Below are 16,643 nucleotides of genomic sequence, written 5' to 3'. Positions count from 1 at the left end.
TTGTCTAAATGAGTGCATTTATATAGGGTAACAGAACTCTTTAAATAGACTAAAAACCTGATATGATTTCTTTAGATAGATGTTGATTAGTTTTTGCCACATGGTGAAATTCCCAGTGAGTTAGTAGAAAATCCAAGTGAAATTCCAATGAGCAGGTAAAATTCCAGTTAAGAAAAAAATGCCAAACACAAGAATTTAGAACTGATGGGGTGTGCTATGACCCTTATAAATCATGTAGTTCAGTGGAACCATCTATACAGCAGCCTGTATAACACTTATGAAGGTCCTATTTGCCAACTCTGCACGATTTCTAAATAATAATAATAAAGACAACTTGAGAAGTAAAGGCCTATGCATTTAAATCACAAGTCAAATAACAGCCTGATTGAATCCCCTTTTGCTGCAACACTTCACATGATGCTTCTTTAGGTAGGTTCTGGGAGAGCAAAACAACACAACAATTCTCATTTTTAAGAATATTTTACCTTTCACAAAGACCCCCAAAACAAATACTTTTGTTTATTTAAAAAGAACTGCAAAGAACTTGTGCCAGCTTATTTTCCAATGTATTAGTATTAAAGTGATTGCACTTAATCTACACCAAAAATATATATCACACTCCAAAATTTCACTGCATATGAAGATGATGCATCTTCTGCCTGCCCTCTAACTGCTTAAGCTTTGAGTCAAATCCATACATTTTGAATGCCCATTACTAGCATGTGAGCATGATAAGGAGTGGATCAGAACAACAGCTTCAGCTTCCTTTGGCTCCAGACACTACTTACCTTTTTTATAATGAATCTAGAGGTAAATTTGAAGTGAAATTCTCTGCCAAAATGCATGCAAGGGAATGTAGTATATCTCATCCTCCACATCAAACTGGATCAAAAACATTGGTATAGAGTTAGGACTTGTCCCTTTAGAAAAACCCTACTATGCCATCAAAGGAACCAAGGCACACTTCATGGCTTGAAAAAGTTTTCTTGGAAGATACAGTATCCTATTATTCATTTGTGATTAGCCTTCATCAAAGAAGGACACCACTTGGGTACGTGACAAATAACTGATATTACTATTAGCGACAGTGGCTGTTTTAATTTATACTAATTGTAACATTGAATAGCTCCATTGCATCCTGTACATAGAGAGCATGTCTACACATGTGCCCAACTACACAGCTGTTACTGCTCAATCATTTAGTACTTGCTTTAGCAAGTTGTTATTGTGCAGTCCCAGTGGCGCTCAAGTCGTTTTTGACCCTACTGCGCAGTAGCAATGAGCTACTGTGCAGTAGCATCGGCATCATGATTCATGCCTGCCAACACTGCATCTCATGTAGACACACCCACATGCACTCTTACTTTATTCTGTTGACTGAGTAACCTCTTCTTAAATTGCTGAATCCTGATCTGTATCTGTCCGATAAGTTTGGTTTTTGTTTGATTGCTTTTTTTTATCCCTATCATTATATTTCTGGTTTTCTTTGGTAACATTAAAATGCACAATAATAAATACTGAATGTTTGATGTTTTCCATAGGTCAATACAAACTGAAATATGGATTCAAAAAACAACTTCATGAACTTTGTGGTTTTATTTTAAAAAGAAGTGCCTGCAGTTCATGCAGCATTAGTCTCCCACCTTTTGTAATGATTTTAACATCTCTATTGTAGGTAGATCCCATTCAAACATTTCCCCATTGCAGTTCATGTTACATAGCCATTGCTTTTATTCAAATTTTCTATTTTTCACTTAAAAAGAAATTAATAAATGCTTACAACTAAAATTCTTGAATAAATTTGGGAGAAATGAGTACTAGATTCAACAGTGTATTTGAATATAATTTTGTGACATGGTTTTGTGGGAACTATTTTAATACTTCTGTGAGAATAGAAGAAAAGATGGAAAAAAAAAACTCTTTCTGGTAAATAAAGAAGGATCTGTAGTTAGTTCCAGGATAAGGAGATACAGCTCTATTGTTCTATGAAGTTTGCCTCAGCTAAGCCCTACCCACACAACAGTTCACCACCACAACAGTTTTTTGTTTTCTTATTTAAAGTAAGCACCAACATCAAACTTAAATTCATAACACAAATTTTTAGCACCAGCAAATGATTAAAAAAATATCGTCAGGGCCTATCTAGTTCTACAAATCATCTCCATCATCGGTACTAAAGCTACTCCTCCGACTACTCTCTTTTGATGCAGCAGGTGATGCGGAAGACAAGAGTGGATCTGTTCCAAATGGCGATATTGTGTCATCAAGTAAAATTTCCTCTAACCTTTGTTCTTCTTTTAAAGCGGCACTAAAAGATAGATCTGTGAAGTGCGAAAGTGGATCGGAAAAGGCTATCGATCCATCACAAATGTCAGAACTAGGTCCATGAGTCAGAGCCATTTGCTGAGAATAGTCTAAGACATTCTTTTCTGGATATGTCTGTTGCTTGATGACTTGGGCAGCTAAATCCACAGCAGCGAGTGAAGACATGACTGGCAGACCATGAGCACGAGCCTGGATTTCTAGTTCCTACCATTAAAAAAACAAAAAGATAATGATTTAGAAATGTTTGATTTCTTTAGAACCACAGTAGATAACAGCATTCCTACACAGAATACATACACATTAATGATAATTCTGAATTCAATTTTGACAATATGTTTAAAAATGCAATATGTGTATAATCCAGGATAATAACAATGAGTAACACATGCCAGTTTTCTTTTTAATTCTCATCCTGTTGTTAAATAGATCTCCTATGGGAACATGAGAGATATGACAGCCCCCCTAATACTATTACCTACAGTACTGAACCACTTTAAAGTGATAGAAAAATGCTGCAGACATTTCTACTCGTTAATTATCCACAAGGATTCAGGACTCCTATCAGGAGAAATAGCAGGTATCTTACCCAATGATATATATGTGTGTGCACATATATTTCTTTAAATCTGGCATCTCAAGGTATGGAAGGCCATATTCTGATACTTCATGTCACATGAGCAGATGATGTGTGACTTAATATAATATGGCACAACGTACCCCAAGGCAATGCAATGCCGTGGAATTTTTACAAAGGGGAAAAGAAAATACGGGAGAGGATTTAGTGTCCAATATTGTTTTAGGGAATGTTTTTCCTTTCTTTATTTTTAATTTTTTTCTCTAGTAATAATGTGGACAGTATATAAGGCGGCAATGTTCTTTCACATACTTTATTGGTCTTTCTCTACACATTACCTTATATAAATCCTAATGATTAAAGGAATTTCTTAAAAATCAATAAAAAAACCACAAAAAACACACACTTTAACAAATCTGTTTCTATTTTTATATGAAAAATTGTACCTTTGTCACAAGGCCAATGCACTTTTAGTAAATGGCATTTTGGAAATTATGTAGGTGAATAAAATTGGATGAGGGATAAGTATTGAGAAAGCTTTGTAGTTCATAGTAACAGTCTTATACAAACCTGAATTCGAAGTAGAAGTCTTCTGTTAGCCTGCTCTAATTTCTTCTGTCTGTGTTCTAATTCTCTGGCTCTCTGTTGTTCTTTTTGTAGCCACTTGATGTACTCCACTGATGCTTTTAAAATAGTTCCTTTGTTCCAGCGCATATCACTGCAGAATGTAGAGATAACCTTTTCACAATTGTGCATGTCAGCAGAATTCATAAGAACTTACAAAATCTTTTACATTAATATGAAATAATGATTTACATGACTATTATTCACTCTTAGATATTATTGCTTCTGAATGGAAATTTTAATAGAATAGTTAAGAAGCCCTTATATAGTAAAATTAATCCCAGAATGAAAATAAGTGTCAAAAGAAAGTAATAAAGTGACTTTTTGTGGGAGAGCTAAATGCAATATCATGATTCTACCATTACAGTTTTTATATTTTTAGTGAAAATTGCTTTTATTATTAACTCTAAGATTAAAATCTATGTGCAGTATTTCTGCATTAATGAACTAGGAAATATACATTACTGAAGACTTAAGCCTAAATTTTTAAAGATCATTTCAAATATACTACTCCTTTTACCTGACTTTCTAACGAGGTTGCTTTTATGCTTGTTGGGAAAAAAAATGGTCTGTGCTGAATGCTGATCTTCACTGATGATAGAGGTGGCAAATCACAGTTTAGCAATCACACTGTGTAACACGACAATACTGACTCATTCAAACCCTTTGACAACAGCTCAAAAAACGTATACTGGGTTAAGTAGACAACTGATATAAATCCCAACTGAAAATAAACACATCCTTCACAAGGATGAGACAATCCTTGGCCCTGATCTAGCAAAGCTGTGATGCACACATTTAATTTTAAATTCACAAGTGATCCCATAAAGTCAATGGGCTTATTCGCGTGCTTAAAATAAGCAATGCACTCCAGGACATTTGCTGGATGACTGGCCTTGAAACAAGAAAAAGTTTTATTAAGGATGTCAATTTTTTTTAAATAAAAGTTTTAAAATTTTATAATACAGGTAAGAATACAGCTGGCATTATAGATAAGGATGGTCTAACTTCAAGGCCAGAAAGTCAATACAAATTTAAACAGAGGAAAGGACTCACATGAGCCTTGCAATGGCTGTAAAAATTGACTGGTTATGGCTTGTAGGAATCTGGAGATGGATCACTTCTTAGATTCTGAACCAAAGGTCTGTACTTGGATACTTGCTACGTATGGTGAAAATAATATACATTATGAAAACAAATCAATAGGCAGTTCCCACTGCCATTTAGATTGCAAACTCTGAACAACACCGAAATGATACTTTTTCTACTATTTTAGGGAAAGCCTTCAAAAATGCTATTCATACATACACACCTGTGGTGAGTAAAATATAATATTTCCTTCATTCTCAAGTAAAAGAGTGAGTGACTATATTTTGCAAGTGCCTTAGTGAATTTTGATGGCAGTTTTGGAAAAAGATACGGGAATGATAATATCTATAACATCTCCTTCAGGGAAACACATCCACAATCCTCCTAGGTACATAAGGTCACCCCCTCATACTAAAGGACAGAATAATACTATGCAAAGTATATGACTACTCACACTTAACTAGCTCAGCTTGAAAAAAAAATACAACACTACAAAATTAGTTGCAAAGACATAGTATTTAGCAATTTGGAAATGCTTTGGATGGGGTGAGGGAACAAATTTATTTACAACTACTGAGTATAGGTATGAAGTCTGGCAAAAAAAAAATCACAGGTGCTCCAGCTAATCACAGACATTATGAATTAAAACAGGGAAATTTTGACAAAATTTTTTCAATGAATATTTCCCTTCAATCTAATAATAAACCATATATTACGGGCTGCACTTTGAACCCACTAATCAGTTATTTGCAAGCTTTTTTCCTCCGCATAATATTAATAACCCTAATTATCATATTCTGAATATTGCCGACTTCTCATAATGGTACTGGCTGGACAGTTTGAATTTCCTGATATAATGGTGCTAATTTTTCTCTTACTTTAAGATAAATCTTCACTGTGAACCTAATTGTTGGATTTAGATTTCCAGTAGAGATGGATCTAGTCGACTTGCAAGTGCTAAGGAATAAATGCTACATAACTTGTAACATGACATTTACACATTTGAGGGGATTGCCCCTACCATTGTGAACCCTGACAAAAAGCCTCCGGCCCCTGCGATACTCCTCCAGTAAGGAATTCTGAATCTTTCCTATAAACTCTGGAAACTCGGAACTGAACTACATCACTGACAGTTTCTTAAGTTCGTTATCCAACAAGTTCTTTGTTCAATACCTGAGAGAAAGTACAAAATTCTTTCTAATTGGCAATTGTGAGCATGTGTGTGTATGCACGCATATGCACACACACCCCACACTATACAACATTGGTGGGATGTTTTGCTAAATAAGAATACTAAATCCCAACGTGCCAATATTTTTATGACATAAATTGATGTCTATTTTCTCTCTGTGGATGCCCTCTCATCCCCCAACATACCTCAGGTACATAAATGGCATCTTCCTTGTACAGATACAAGGGAAGGAATCTCTAGAAAAATTTCACCAGGACTTTAATAAGTTCCACCAGTCCATCACACAACTCTGGAATACTCCACCCAGCAAATTTATTTCATAAACACTACAGAGAAGGTTTGCAATGGCCGCAGTGCCACCACATTGTATCAGAAACCAACCAACTGCTACACCTACCCTCATGCCACCAGCTTTCATCCTAAACACACCACTAGATCCATCTACAGACAAGCTTGGTGATATACCTGTATCTGCTCTGATCTCATCAACCAGCATGCACATCTTGAGGGTCTGGAGCAGGAATTCCCACAATTACAATACAACTCCAAAACTGTAGCCACTCAGATCAACAAAGCCAGACTTGGTCCTTGCATCAGCCTGCTACAGTGTTTTTCTTGTCCCAGGGTTAACAGAGTCCCTCCCCCAACACTCCATTGCTGACCTCAGGATTGTTGTTCTCAGGCAGCAAACCTTTAAAAACTGATTTGAATGGGGAATTGTGAAACAAGAAATCATCCACAGGCTGGATTGTGTTAAGTATGGTTTATACACGGACTATGGATTCTTATTCCAGTACCTAGATTAATTTTTGGGACTCCCTTGTTACTATGGGTTTATTGCTTGCTTGTTCACCTCTCCCAGCACTGCTCCCTGCCCCTCTTCCCTCTCTCCCATCTTCCCCTGCCCTTCTACCTTTGTATTCAAATCATTCTTTATGTTTTATACATTGGTATATGCAAGTCCTTTCACAGCATCTGATGAAGTGAGCTCCAACTTACTGAGATGAAGTGTGAGCTATATATATCTATTTTAGTTACTCTATAAGGTGCAAATCTACTCTGCCTATAGCTAAATCTTCCAGAGCCTGAAGGGGACACAGCCTTAAATACACTAGGACAGATTCAGTGGAAGGCATGAAACAACAATGCATTAATCTGGTTTAAGCTGAGCTCCATCCATACTCTTTTATCCTGGCAGACAGGCAGGTAATAAAAAAGCCTCTGTGCTGGCTCTATATGAAAGTGGTTTTCCTTGCGCTGGTTTTCTTCAGCATCTTTACCCATGGTAACAAAATGGAGCATAGAAAAGCCACATCAGAACACTGTCTCTGTCTAGGGTATGCACTACTGGAAGGGCAGGAACATAATCCATCAAGATAGTGCCCAATTGGCAGAACAGTGTGGGGAAACGTGCTTGCATAGGTATTATCAACAGTATATCCTTGAAGTGGCTAACCTACAGTATGTGCCCCTCTGTGTGGCAGGTGGCAGACTGGGAAGGAGACAAGCAGCACAGTGGTAGATAGTAGGGCTGTGCGAAACACCCCTGTTTTGTTTCAATGTCCATTTTGAAGGGACGGTGTTTCAATTTCATCTTTTCATTTCATCGAAACCGTTTCACTGTTTTGATGTGTTTCGACATTTTGCCCATAGGCTATAATGGGAAATCATGAAAATGCCTACAACTTTGTCATTTCTTGCCTGACTCTGATGAAAATTGCAGGGATGGTAGCCTCTTCTGAGGGCATGAAGCTTGCAGAGTGTCAAGGAGATGTGTATAGAGGTTTCTGGGAAACTGCACCTCAAACTGCAAAAAAGCAAAACTTGTCACACTTGCTGGCAGTAGCAGCCTCCTGTCATCCAGTGCACAGATCCAGGGGCCCACACTCCTGGGAGGGCTGCAGGGCTGTGCCAGACTCCTGGGGGTGCAGGCCTCTGGATCTGGGCTGGATGACAGGAGACTACCACTACAACTTGGGACCCACCACCAGGCTGCACTCCATAGGGCTGGCAGAGCCAATCAGAGCACAACCCTGGCTCTGCCTGCCTCCTGCCCCCAGGCTATGCTCCATGGGGCTGCAGAGCCACTTGGAGCACAGCCCAGCGGTGGGAATCAGACAGAGCCAGGGCTGTGCTCCACGTCCCGCCGCCCAGCTGAGCTCATGGGGCTGCGGAGCCACTCAGAGTGCAGTCCTGACTCTCCCCACCACTAAGCTGCTTCAAAACCTGAAATGTTTTGATTGCCCTCATTTCATTTTGAAGTTGTTTTGAAGCTTTTTGTTTCATTTCGATTTTGCTGCTTCGAGCTTGAAACTCATCAAAACAGCTTGCAAACAAAATACTTGACAAAATTTCGCACAGCCCTAGGGCCAGGGAGCAAAAAGCAGAGCATTAGATCAGGCAAGAAGCATAGGGCAGGAAGCAAAAAGCAGAGCAGCATCTTGGGCAGGGAGCACAGGGCAGGGAGCAGTAAACTGGGCAGCAGATCAAGTAAGGGAAAGGGATTGGAGTGGCACTTGGGGAGGGCAGGGAGCCAATTTGTGGCATGCCTACCAAAAAAGTTATTAAAAAAGGATACTGTATGAGAATATTATGGGTCTTATACATCATCCTTTTATTTATTTATGGTAACTGAAAGATAAAAATTGTCATGGGAATTTTTTAATTCAATTCTTGTTTTTCAGTTTTTTCTATGATATATCTGAAATTCTAAATTAAGATGCAGATATGTGAAAAATAACTAAAATGGCATTGCAAAATTCATCTTTATTGCTCCATAATCATTTCCATGTCAGCCATGCTTCAGTTACAGATAAAATTACGACTCTCTAGCTATCAGCCCTACAAACTCATTTGGGAATGAGCAGTAGGTATTGATGATTTTATTTTTTAATAAAACATTTTAAAATAATATTTAAAAAATAAGTTATATTTAAAAATATTTGGAAATAGCAAATTGTGTATCTAGCTAGCATATAGAACTGCTGAGTTATTATTCTTCACTCTTGATCCTCCATTTCCTTTCTAGTATTCATCACATTAATTTTATCTTATCACATTAATACCTACACATGTGAATAGCTCTTCAATTGAGCTCAATTCTAAATGTTTTCAAGATTGGGCTTCTAACTGTAAATTCCTTGTGTGTGTCAGTACGCTAATCAACATAGTGAAACTTAAGTCCTGATCAGGGCACCTGGATGCTACTATAATAATAATAATTTGTCCTTAAATTAGTATAATGAATATATTATAACAATTGTTACTGTTATTATGGCTAATTTAAATAACTGCAGCATCTCAGAAAGGCCTGATTCAACTTTAAAAGTAAACAACAGATATACAATGTCTTAGAAATCACTCAGGGTGATGACAGATGTGGAAAAAAACCCCAAACAAAACAGCACTTTATTGGAAGAGGCAGTGCATTAGTTCAACCCGGGTCCGCAGTGTGTATATAGATCAGGCATTTCAGCAGGGATTTTTGGCAATTTTATCTAAAGCTGATTCAATCACTATTAGATAAAAGTGCTTAAAAGCCCCTCTGAAACTCCCAATATATACAGATGTTGGGCAAGCTGGGTCCAATTAATGTGATGCCTCTTCTGGGGATGCACTGTGCTTGCTGCGAGGGTGCACCAAGCTTAAAGCACCATTTGGGGGGAGGGGGGTGGTTCACATTGGTAAGCAGCCTCAGTCTTACTACATTAGCCGTTTCCAACTTCACCAGCTGAAAACAACAAATGCCCAGTAACTTCATTATACACTCTCCCAAACCACTCATGTCTATTCAGGAATAAGAAACAAAGCCATTGGCCAGCTCATTCTTAGCTGGTCTAAATCATAGTAGTTCTACTGAAGTCAACACAGTATCAGCAGCTCAATGGGGCTGAAGATCCAACCTCATGGAACGAACATGTCCCATCATATATTTTTAATACAAAGTAATGATGAACTCAGTTTGTGAGCAAGTTTTAGGTTGAATGTTGTTTTTATCAATCATACCTTGGGCAAAGCAACAACAAACGAATCAATTCAAATCAGAATATATTTATGAACATTTCCAGTTCCTCAAAAGAAATTAGTCAGAAATATGCAGGTGCATTTGAAGGGTTCAATTCTGAACCTCTTTGTTGATTTGTATCAGACAACTTGTACAAGTGCTATTCAGTGCAGCTCACTCAAAGCAAATCTACTTTTATATCATCATTATAAATGGACCACTATTTACATAAAATTTAATAATTGATGCAGAAAGCCAGAAGAACTGTGTCTATCAAGGCTTTCCACAGACACACAACAATTCAAAATACAGCAGGCAACAGACAGACATTGAATGCATAGAGAAGGTGACAGCAATCCATTTATTCTTCCCTGAAGGCTTAGGGAATCTCTGAACTTTTCATATCTACAATATTAGGTTGGAATTCTCAGATGAAGGGCTTTTCTCTTGTTATTTCTGGTAATTCCAGTCTGTCTAGACATATCATGGGAAAGGTGTTCAAATTCCAGCACAACTTGGAGCCTGGTTTATTCAGCTCAACCTGGAAATACATATATTTAAATAAACTAGTTTTGAGTTTCAACAAAATACCAAATTTGGGTTTCTCCTTTTGATTTTTAAAATATTTGACCATCTATTTATGGTTTTACATTTCTAAAGCACCTAACACTTAACTATGTATTTACTGAAAATTAAACTAAAAAGTGCTTTGCAATTTAATTGAGCCAAGATTCCTACCACCAATTCCTTCCCCCGATAAAGTGAATTTAGAATCCTCATCCCTTTAACTCACATAATCTATAACCCAAATTACAAAATTAAATAAAAAAGAAATAAAGAGGTTTTAGCAGAAACGTTCAGAAACTGAATCTCAGCTGAATGCAAATAAGTTGGTCATAAAAACAACAAAATAAGAGTAAGATACAATCATACCTTTCTCTTTGCAGTTACATCACTAGTTTCAAAAGCATTTTTTAAATTAATAAATGAGGTGTAAATGGTGCATTTGAGAAAATGGCATGGAGGGATGATACATGACAATATAGAGAAAGTCTTTAGGAGATAATAAATATCTATCTTTTTACTTAAAAAGGAAGAGCAACCTAGGAGCATAAGAAGGAAAACAAGAACAGTGAGAGATATATATTTATATCTATCTATATATGTAAAATATATATATATAGAGAGAGAGAGAGAGATAGTATGGGAACACTTGGAGGTAGTGAAAGGGAAGGACTATGCCATGGAGTAAATAATTGTTCAGATGCACCAAACCTATTAGATTAATTTTTATTTACAACCGAAAATAAAACTTCATGTGCATTAATCCTTTGATCCTTTTCATCTGACCGAGCATAAGTAAAATTGGACTGGGACCTACCTTTTCAAAAATGACTACTGAATTTGGATGCCACATTTTGGATGCCAAATGAAGACTGTGATAACCTGCCCTCTGAAAATAAGGCCCCTTAAAAGGTATCAAATAGGACATCTGAAAAAACAGAGGCACCCAAATTCACTGATCACTTTTGAAAGTACGAGCTTGTGTGACTGTCATACCAAGCTTGTCATGCTGACAGAATAAGAAAAGAAAAAATATGACCTCTTCATGATCATTGCCGAAAACCTTTTCATAAAGCAACACTTTAACAGATCAGTACAATTTGTTCATATATTCAATTATGTGAAATCTAGAAGTGAACCCAAACCAAAGCATTCAATTCCAGCACCCCTCCACACTTTCAGGGAATGAGGACCTTTCTCTGGAATTTGTAAGTCATTCCTATTTCTAATTGCAATGTAATTACTACTTCATAGATACAAACCAATACTGCCATCCGTGTTTCTTTGAGTAATCTTTCCTCACAATTCTTAGAAGGGTATGACACTATGATTAAAATGCTTTTAGACCCAATATGCCTATGAAGGATATGGAGTGATGTTGTATCCCTGATGGTCCAGAAACTGTGAGAGGCAAGGATTTTTTGGGGTGATATCTTTTATTGAACCAACTACATAGTTGGGGGAAAGGTAGACAAACATTCTTCTTCAGATCATTCTTTTTCTAACCTGCTTGCATTTGAAAGCTTGTCTAACTTTATCCCAACTATGCATTTGATCCAATAAAAGATATCAACCCAAAAAATCCTTGCCTCTCTACTAAGGATGTCAGCAGTGAACAAAATATTATTTAGGAGCTTTGGAGGTCCTTATAGTAACTGAACTGGTTCAACCAATCATTGTATTAGCAACATCTATAGTAGCATGCCCATTTAATTAATGTTGGGTTGATGCTATAGAAAAAGCTGAATCTGTAAAAATGTCAGTCTGTAGAGGCAACTAAGATGTGTTACTTTTCTCACTGGTGATTTCTATCAAAGTGGCTTGTTATGCCAAGCTTGTACTCATGTAAGTCTCACACAGCTTTATATTCTTATAGAAATCCTGAATGTAATCAAAATTTTCTTAGCCCTCAGGAAGAAAGGCTGAAGTGTCAATAGATATTTTTATTCAGAGCATCATGCAGGCTTCCACTGACATGCAAATGAAAACCACAATATTTGTATAACCAGTTTTATCCAAGTCTCAGTCATGCTCTTTAGGCTTTTTGAGTGGCATGAGAAATCCAAAGCTAAAGTCCAGGCATTAAATAACACTGTTACCGCTAATCCTAATATAGACTGGTCTTTTTTCCCCTACTGATGACAAATACTAACATTATACAAAAGAAGTACAGTTCAGGCAATATAAATTCTTAGTTACAGTAAATAAATATATCACTATAAAATATAGCAATTTTTATTTTTTATAAAACATTAAAGGTCTTTCATTTCCACCTTTACTTTTTGATTTTTTTTTCAGTGAATGTGGGTTTTGTGAAATGCATCTAGCCAACAACTTCAGTACGAAGGGAAGGTAACAGCAGTGCACATGTTATCTTATCCCACCAGAGGGACCATCTCTGAGAATAAGAGGATATTTCTTTCCCTACGATCATTCTACTTTTATTATCTAGTGAGACTACAAACAAGCACAGCAGTTATTCCCCAAAACATTTCTTCCCCTCAGTGTGGAGACCTCTCTCTGAAGAAGTGGACTGCTAAAATACAGTCTTCTCAAAATAGCCTCCAAAAAGCTGACAGTGGTTTAATAACTTTTGGTGTCTACCAGACCTGCTAAACTGGATTTAAATAAGTGATGTAGGAGGTGCAAGATTCTGCATCATAGGACCCACTCTCATGGCATATTTTCAGACCTCTCCCCCTGTATTTAAAGTATAAACATTGTTATAGAAATGATTGTTGAACTCACGGATCGTTGGACTTCGGAATAAGCGTGCCAAGCTCCTTGATTCGGTAATTAATATTATACCTTCTTCTTCTTTCAACTGTTAAAAAGAAACATTTTCTACTTTCATTATGAAACATTCTTGGGAAAAAAAATCTATATGAAATATCTGAATTAGTTATAAATGAGTGGTCCTGTCCAAAGAATATTTCTTCCCTCAAATGAAAGCACATGAAAACCCCATGTTGCTTTGATGTCTACATTTCACCCCTTTCCAATGAACTTTCTTGGAAGCAAGGACCATCTCTGGTCCTCAGGACAGCTGGCACACTCTCATTGTAGAACCCAACCTTAGGAATGAAATCAGGCTCATATTGTGAAATTAATGTTTTATTCCCCAAATCCTTCTGTATGGGACTCAAACCTGCTGCCACTGAGATTTGTAGAATTTTGCTATTCATTTCCAGGGGAGCATGAAGAGCCTGACCCTGTTGTACACATTCACTCAGGATTCCCAGAATCCTGGGCAAATTTTGACTTCTGATAAATCCTCCTTTTCCCTTTATGTTCACCTGCTATAACCTGACAGCAACAAGAATCACATGAAGAGGACCCCTTTAATCATCCTGATTATGGCTGAGTAAAGGCATTCCAGATGACTCTTCAGCCTTTGCATCACCACCTCTCATTAGGGCAGTAATTCTCAACCATGGTGCCATTGCATCCTGGGGTGCCTTGAGATCCTTTCAAGGGTGCTGCGGTGCACCACACAATGTTAGCACTGTTAGGTGTGTAAGTATGACTCGCAAGATAAACCTGGAGATTTCAAATAGGACTTCATAGTGTTAAAAACATTCTGAGTTGCCATGGCCTTTCAGTGTTTTTTGCAACAGAAAAATTATTCATTCTATTTTTTTTCTCTAGTCAAAAAACAAGTGAAAACTAAGAGCTGGCAGTTTCTAGGGTGCCTTGAATCTAAAAAGTTTGAGAAACACTGCATTAGAGATTACATGGTTGTCTTTACTTTGAAGGTAGACTGCATCAACTTACCCATACAATAGTTTTCTTAAAACAAGATAAATTTAAAACAGACAAAAATTATATTAAATCAACAGAGACTACTTGCTTAATGTTCCTAGATTTACCAGTCCAATAAAATTATCCAGATAAGGCATCTCAATTTAGTTTTAGTTTAGTTACAGAAGAAAAACGAAGAAAAAGGTGAATAGCTTATAACCTTTAAAACAACTCCCTTTCTCTGACCATTCAGGTATGCTTGTTAGCAAAGCATTGCTATGAATGGGCTTCTCATCCTTTTGCCACTTCAAGTCAGTGCACCCAGCCCTACTTCCCACACCATTTTTCTAGTTTTCTAGGTACATGATAGGATTTGGAGGAGTTGCAGTACTTTATAAGGTATCAACCATAAAGGTTAAAAGACTTTTCAATGATACCTGCCTTTAAAGGGATGTACTGACCTACCTTAGATACATCTCACAGACCAAGCTGTCTGATTGTATCTACTTTTACTTAGGCCACTAGCTAGCCACCATAAGCAGGTTTTTATTCACTCATGACCTATGATATATAGATCTTCTGTTACAGGATACCCAAACTGTGTATAACAGGCGTTCTACATAGTGTTCATATGTGCCATCTCCGTAGCAATAAGAAAGGCAAAACTAGAAGGAAACGTGTTTACAAGCTGGTAAAGAGAAAGACAATAAATCAGGAGCCAATTCCAAACTGACCATTTTAAAACTAACTAATTTGCCAAATTCAAAGAGCCATATGCAGAAACACAAGCTGGGAATAAGTCCCAGTAAAAAAGAAAGACTTGCATTATGAAGAAATAACAGGAGTCAGGATGCCACCAGAACAGAGGCAATGGGAAATTCTGAGTGTGTTAACCTAGCAATATATGCTGCCATAAACACACCGAACCTGTCCTTTGCATTGACTCCCCATATTGGAGTGTTAGTCAAGTCTATAACTCCTTGTCCAAATCCAACTCCTTTTTAGTCAGGTAAGCAGCATTTACACAGCAAACTTTAGTGAAGATGTTTCTGCATTTTTGTTTTAATGGACATATATAAAATGGACACCTGAAAATGGGCACAGAAGCAAGGACCAGAGCCCTTAAAAGGCAGTGGCCAGCTCACTGACCCACAGAAGCAGGGCTGCTTTTTGCCTGCTCTCCTTCTAATCTTAAATATCTTCTCCACTTGTCTGCCCAGCAGCCAGCTTCAACAAGTGGAAAGAAAAGCACTTTGCTGGGAAATAAAAGCTGTAGCTGTAAACTCCTTTGGGGTGAGTGTGGCTTAAAACCATTGTTCTGAGCAAGTGTCCTAATCTTAGCCTCCTGGGCTAGAAGTATGGAGGGTTGTCCTCTTCTGCTATATTACTGTAATTTACACAGTTATGCACTGTCTTTAGAACAGCAGGACCTGAAATCTGCACAAGTAGCTTAAATGCCATATTAGCCATGCAATTCCTACTTTCCTGCCTCAAGGTAGCATTGGATTTTGGCCCATCTTCAAGATGGCCTGGGTCCAAGATAACTAAACGAAGTCCCAGGATGAGGGTCAAGTTCAACAGCTTTGCTCTCAGGCACAATGATACTTGGACTATAGGTGTGAAGCAAAAATGTTTAGGAGACAGTTTTCTTAGGCCCAGTCTGCATCTAAGGAATGAAAATCTACAGCCATTAAGAACCAGGAGCCGCGCTCCCAAGCCACGCTGCATGAACATAGCACGCAAACAGGAGTGTTCTGTAAGAGCGCACCAGCGTTTGCGTCAGCATTCACGCCGGTGGGTGAGCAGGAAGGGCCACGAGGAAGACTCCTGCTAGGGCAGGGCAAAGGCACCGCACTAAGCCATAAACAAACAGCAACTCCTACGATGGTGTCAACACGGAGTGCTGCCAGGGCCCCTGCCTGGGGGGCACAGCCTACCCAGGGCTTGTCTGAGGCCTCCACCCAGACAGAGCCCAAGGGGGAGCTGGCGTCCCCCCACCCCCTGGCCTGCAAGAGTTGCCCAGCAAGGCCCGGGGGGGCAGGGATTGGGGACGCCCACACCTGCCCTGCAGGCGCCCGCCTTAGGGCCTTGGAGGTGCAGGTAAGGGAGTTCCAGAAGGAGGTTAGCAGGCTGAGGGGAATCAGGGAAGCGGAGGATGAAATTGACAGCTATTTCCTTTCCCTGCAGGGCCACACACCCAAGGAAGAAGCACCTCGGGAAGTGCCCTCCACTGCAGAGTGGCAGATGGTCACCTCCAGAACCAGGGGTGCTCATAACACAGCAGTACCAGTTCCTCCAGTCCAGCTGGAGAACAGGTACGAGGCCCTGGCAACTCTGGAGGAGAAGGAAGGAGAGAAGGCAACCAGAGAGGGGGCAACTCCACACTCTCCATGATCCGAGCAGGCTGAAGGAGCTAAGCAGTCCTGGAGGAACAAGCGTCGAGTGATCGTCATAGGTGACTCCATCCTGAGAGGTACAGAGGGCCCCATCTGTTGCCAGGACCCCTCGACATGCGAGGTCTACTGCCTACC

At 38.6% G+C, this 16,643-nt stretch overlaps 1 protein-coding gene across 2 annotated transcripts in view; it reads right to left on the bottom strand.

The window, feature by feature from the left end:
• Positions 1-1,564: 1,564 nt before the first annotated feature.
• Positions 1,565-16,643, bottom strand: part of TFEC (transcription factor EC) — a 97,942-nt gene continuing 82,863 nt past the window's right edge. For both annotated transcript variants that reach the window (XM_019514542.1, XM_019514543.1), the window contains 3 exons: positions 13,120-13,195; positions 3,470-3,617; positions 1,565-2,529 (listed from right to left, as the gene is read on the bottom strand). In XM_019514542.1, coding sequence (XP_019370087.1) covers positions 2,149-2,529; positions 3,470-3,617; positions 13,120-13,195 — 605 coding nt within the window. In that variant the 3' untranslated portion in view covers positions 1,565-2,148. The remainder of the gene's footprint in view (positions 2,530-3,469; positions 3,618-13,119; positions 13,196-16,643) is intronic.

The sequence above is a fragment of the Gavialis gangeticus genome, unplaced genomic scaffold, assembly GCF_001723915.1.
Source record: "Gavialis gangeticus isolate Ggan-Ray unplaced genomic scaffold, GavGan_comp1, whole genome shotgun sequence".
In the NCBI taxonomy this organism is placed as follows: domain Eukaryota; kingdom Metazoa; phylum Chordata; order Crocodylia; family Gavialidae; genus Gavialis; species Gavialis gangeticus.
Note: the sequence above shows the minus strand (reverse complement) of the source record. Positions and strands in the feature narration are given on the sequence as shown.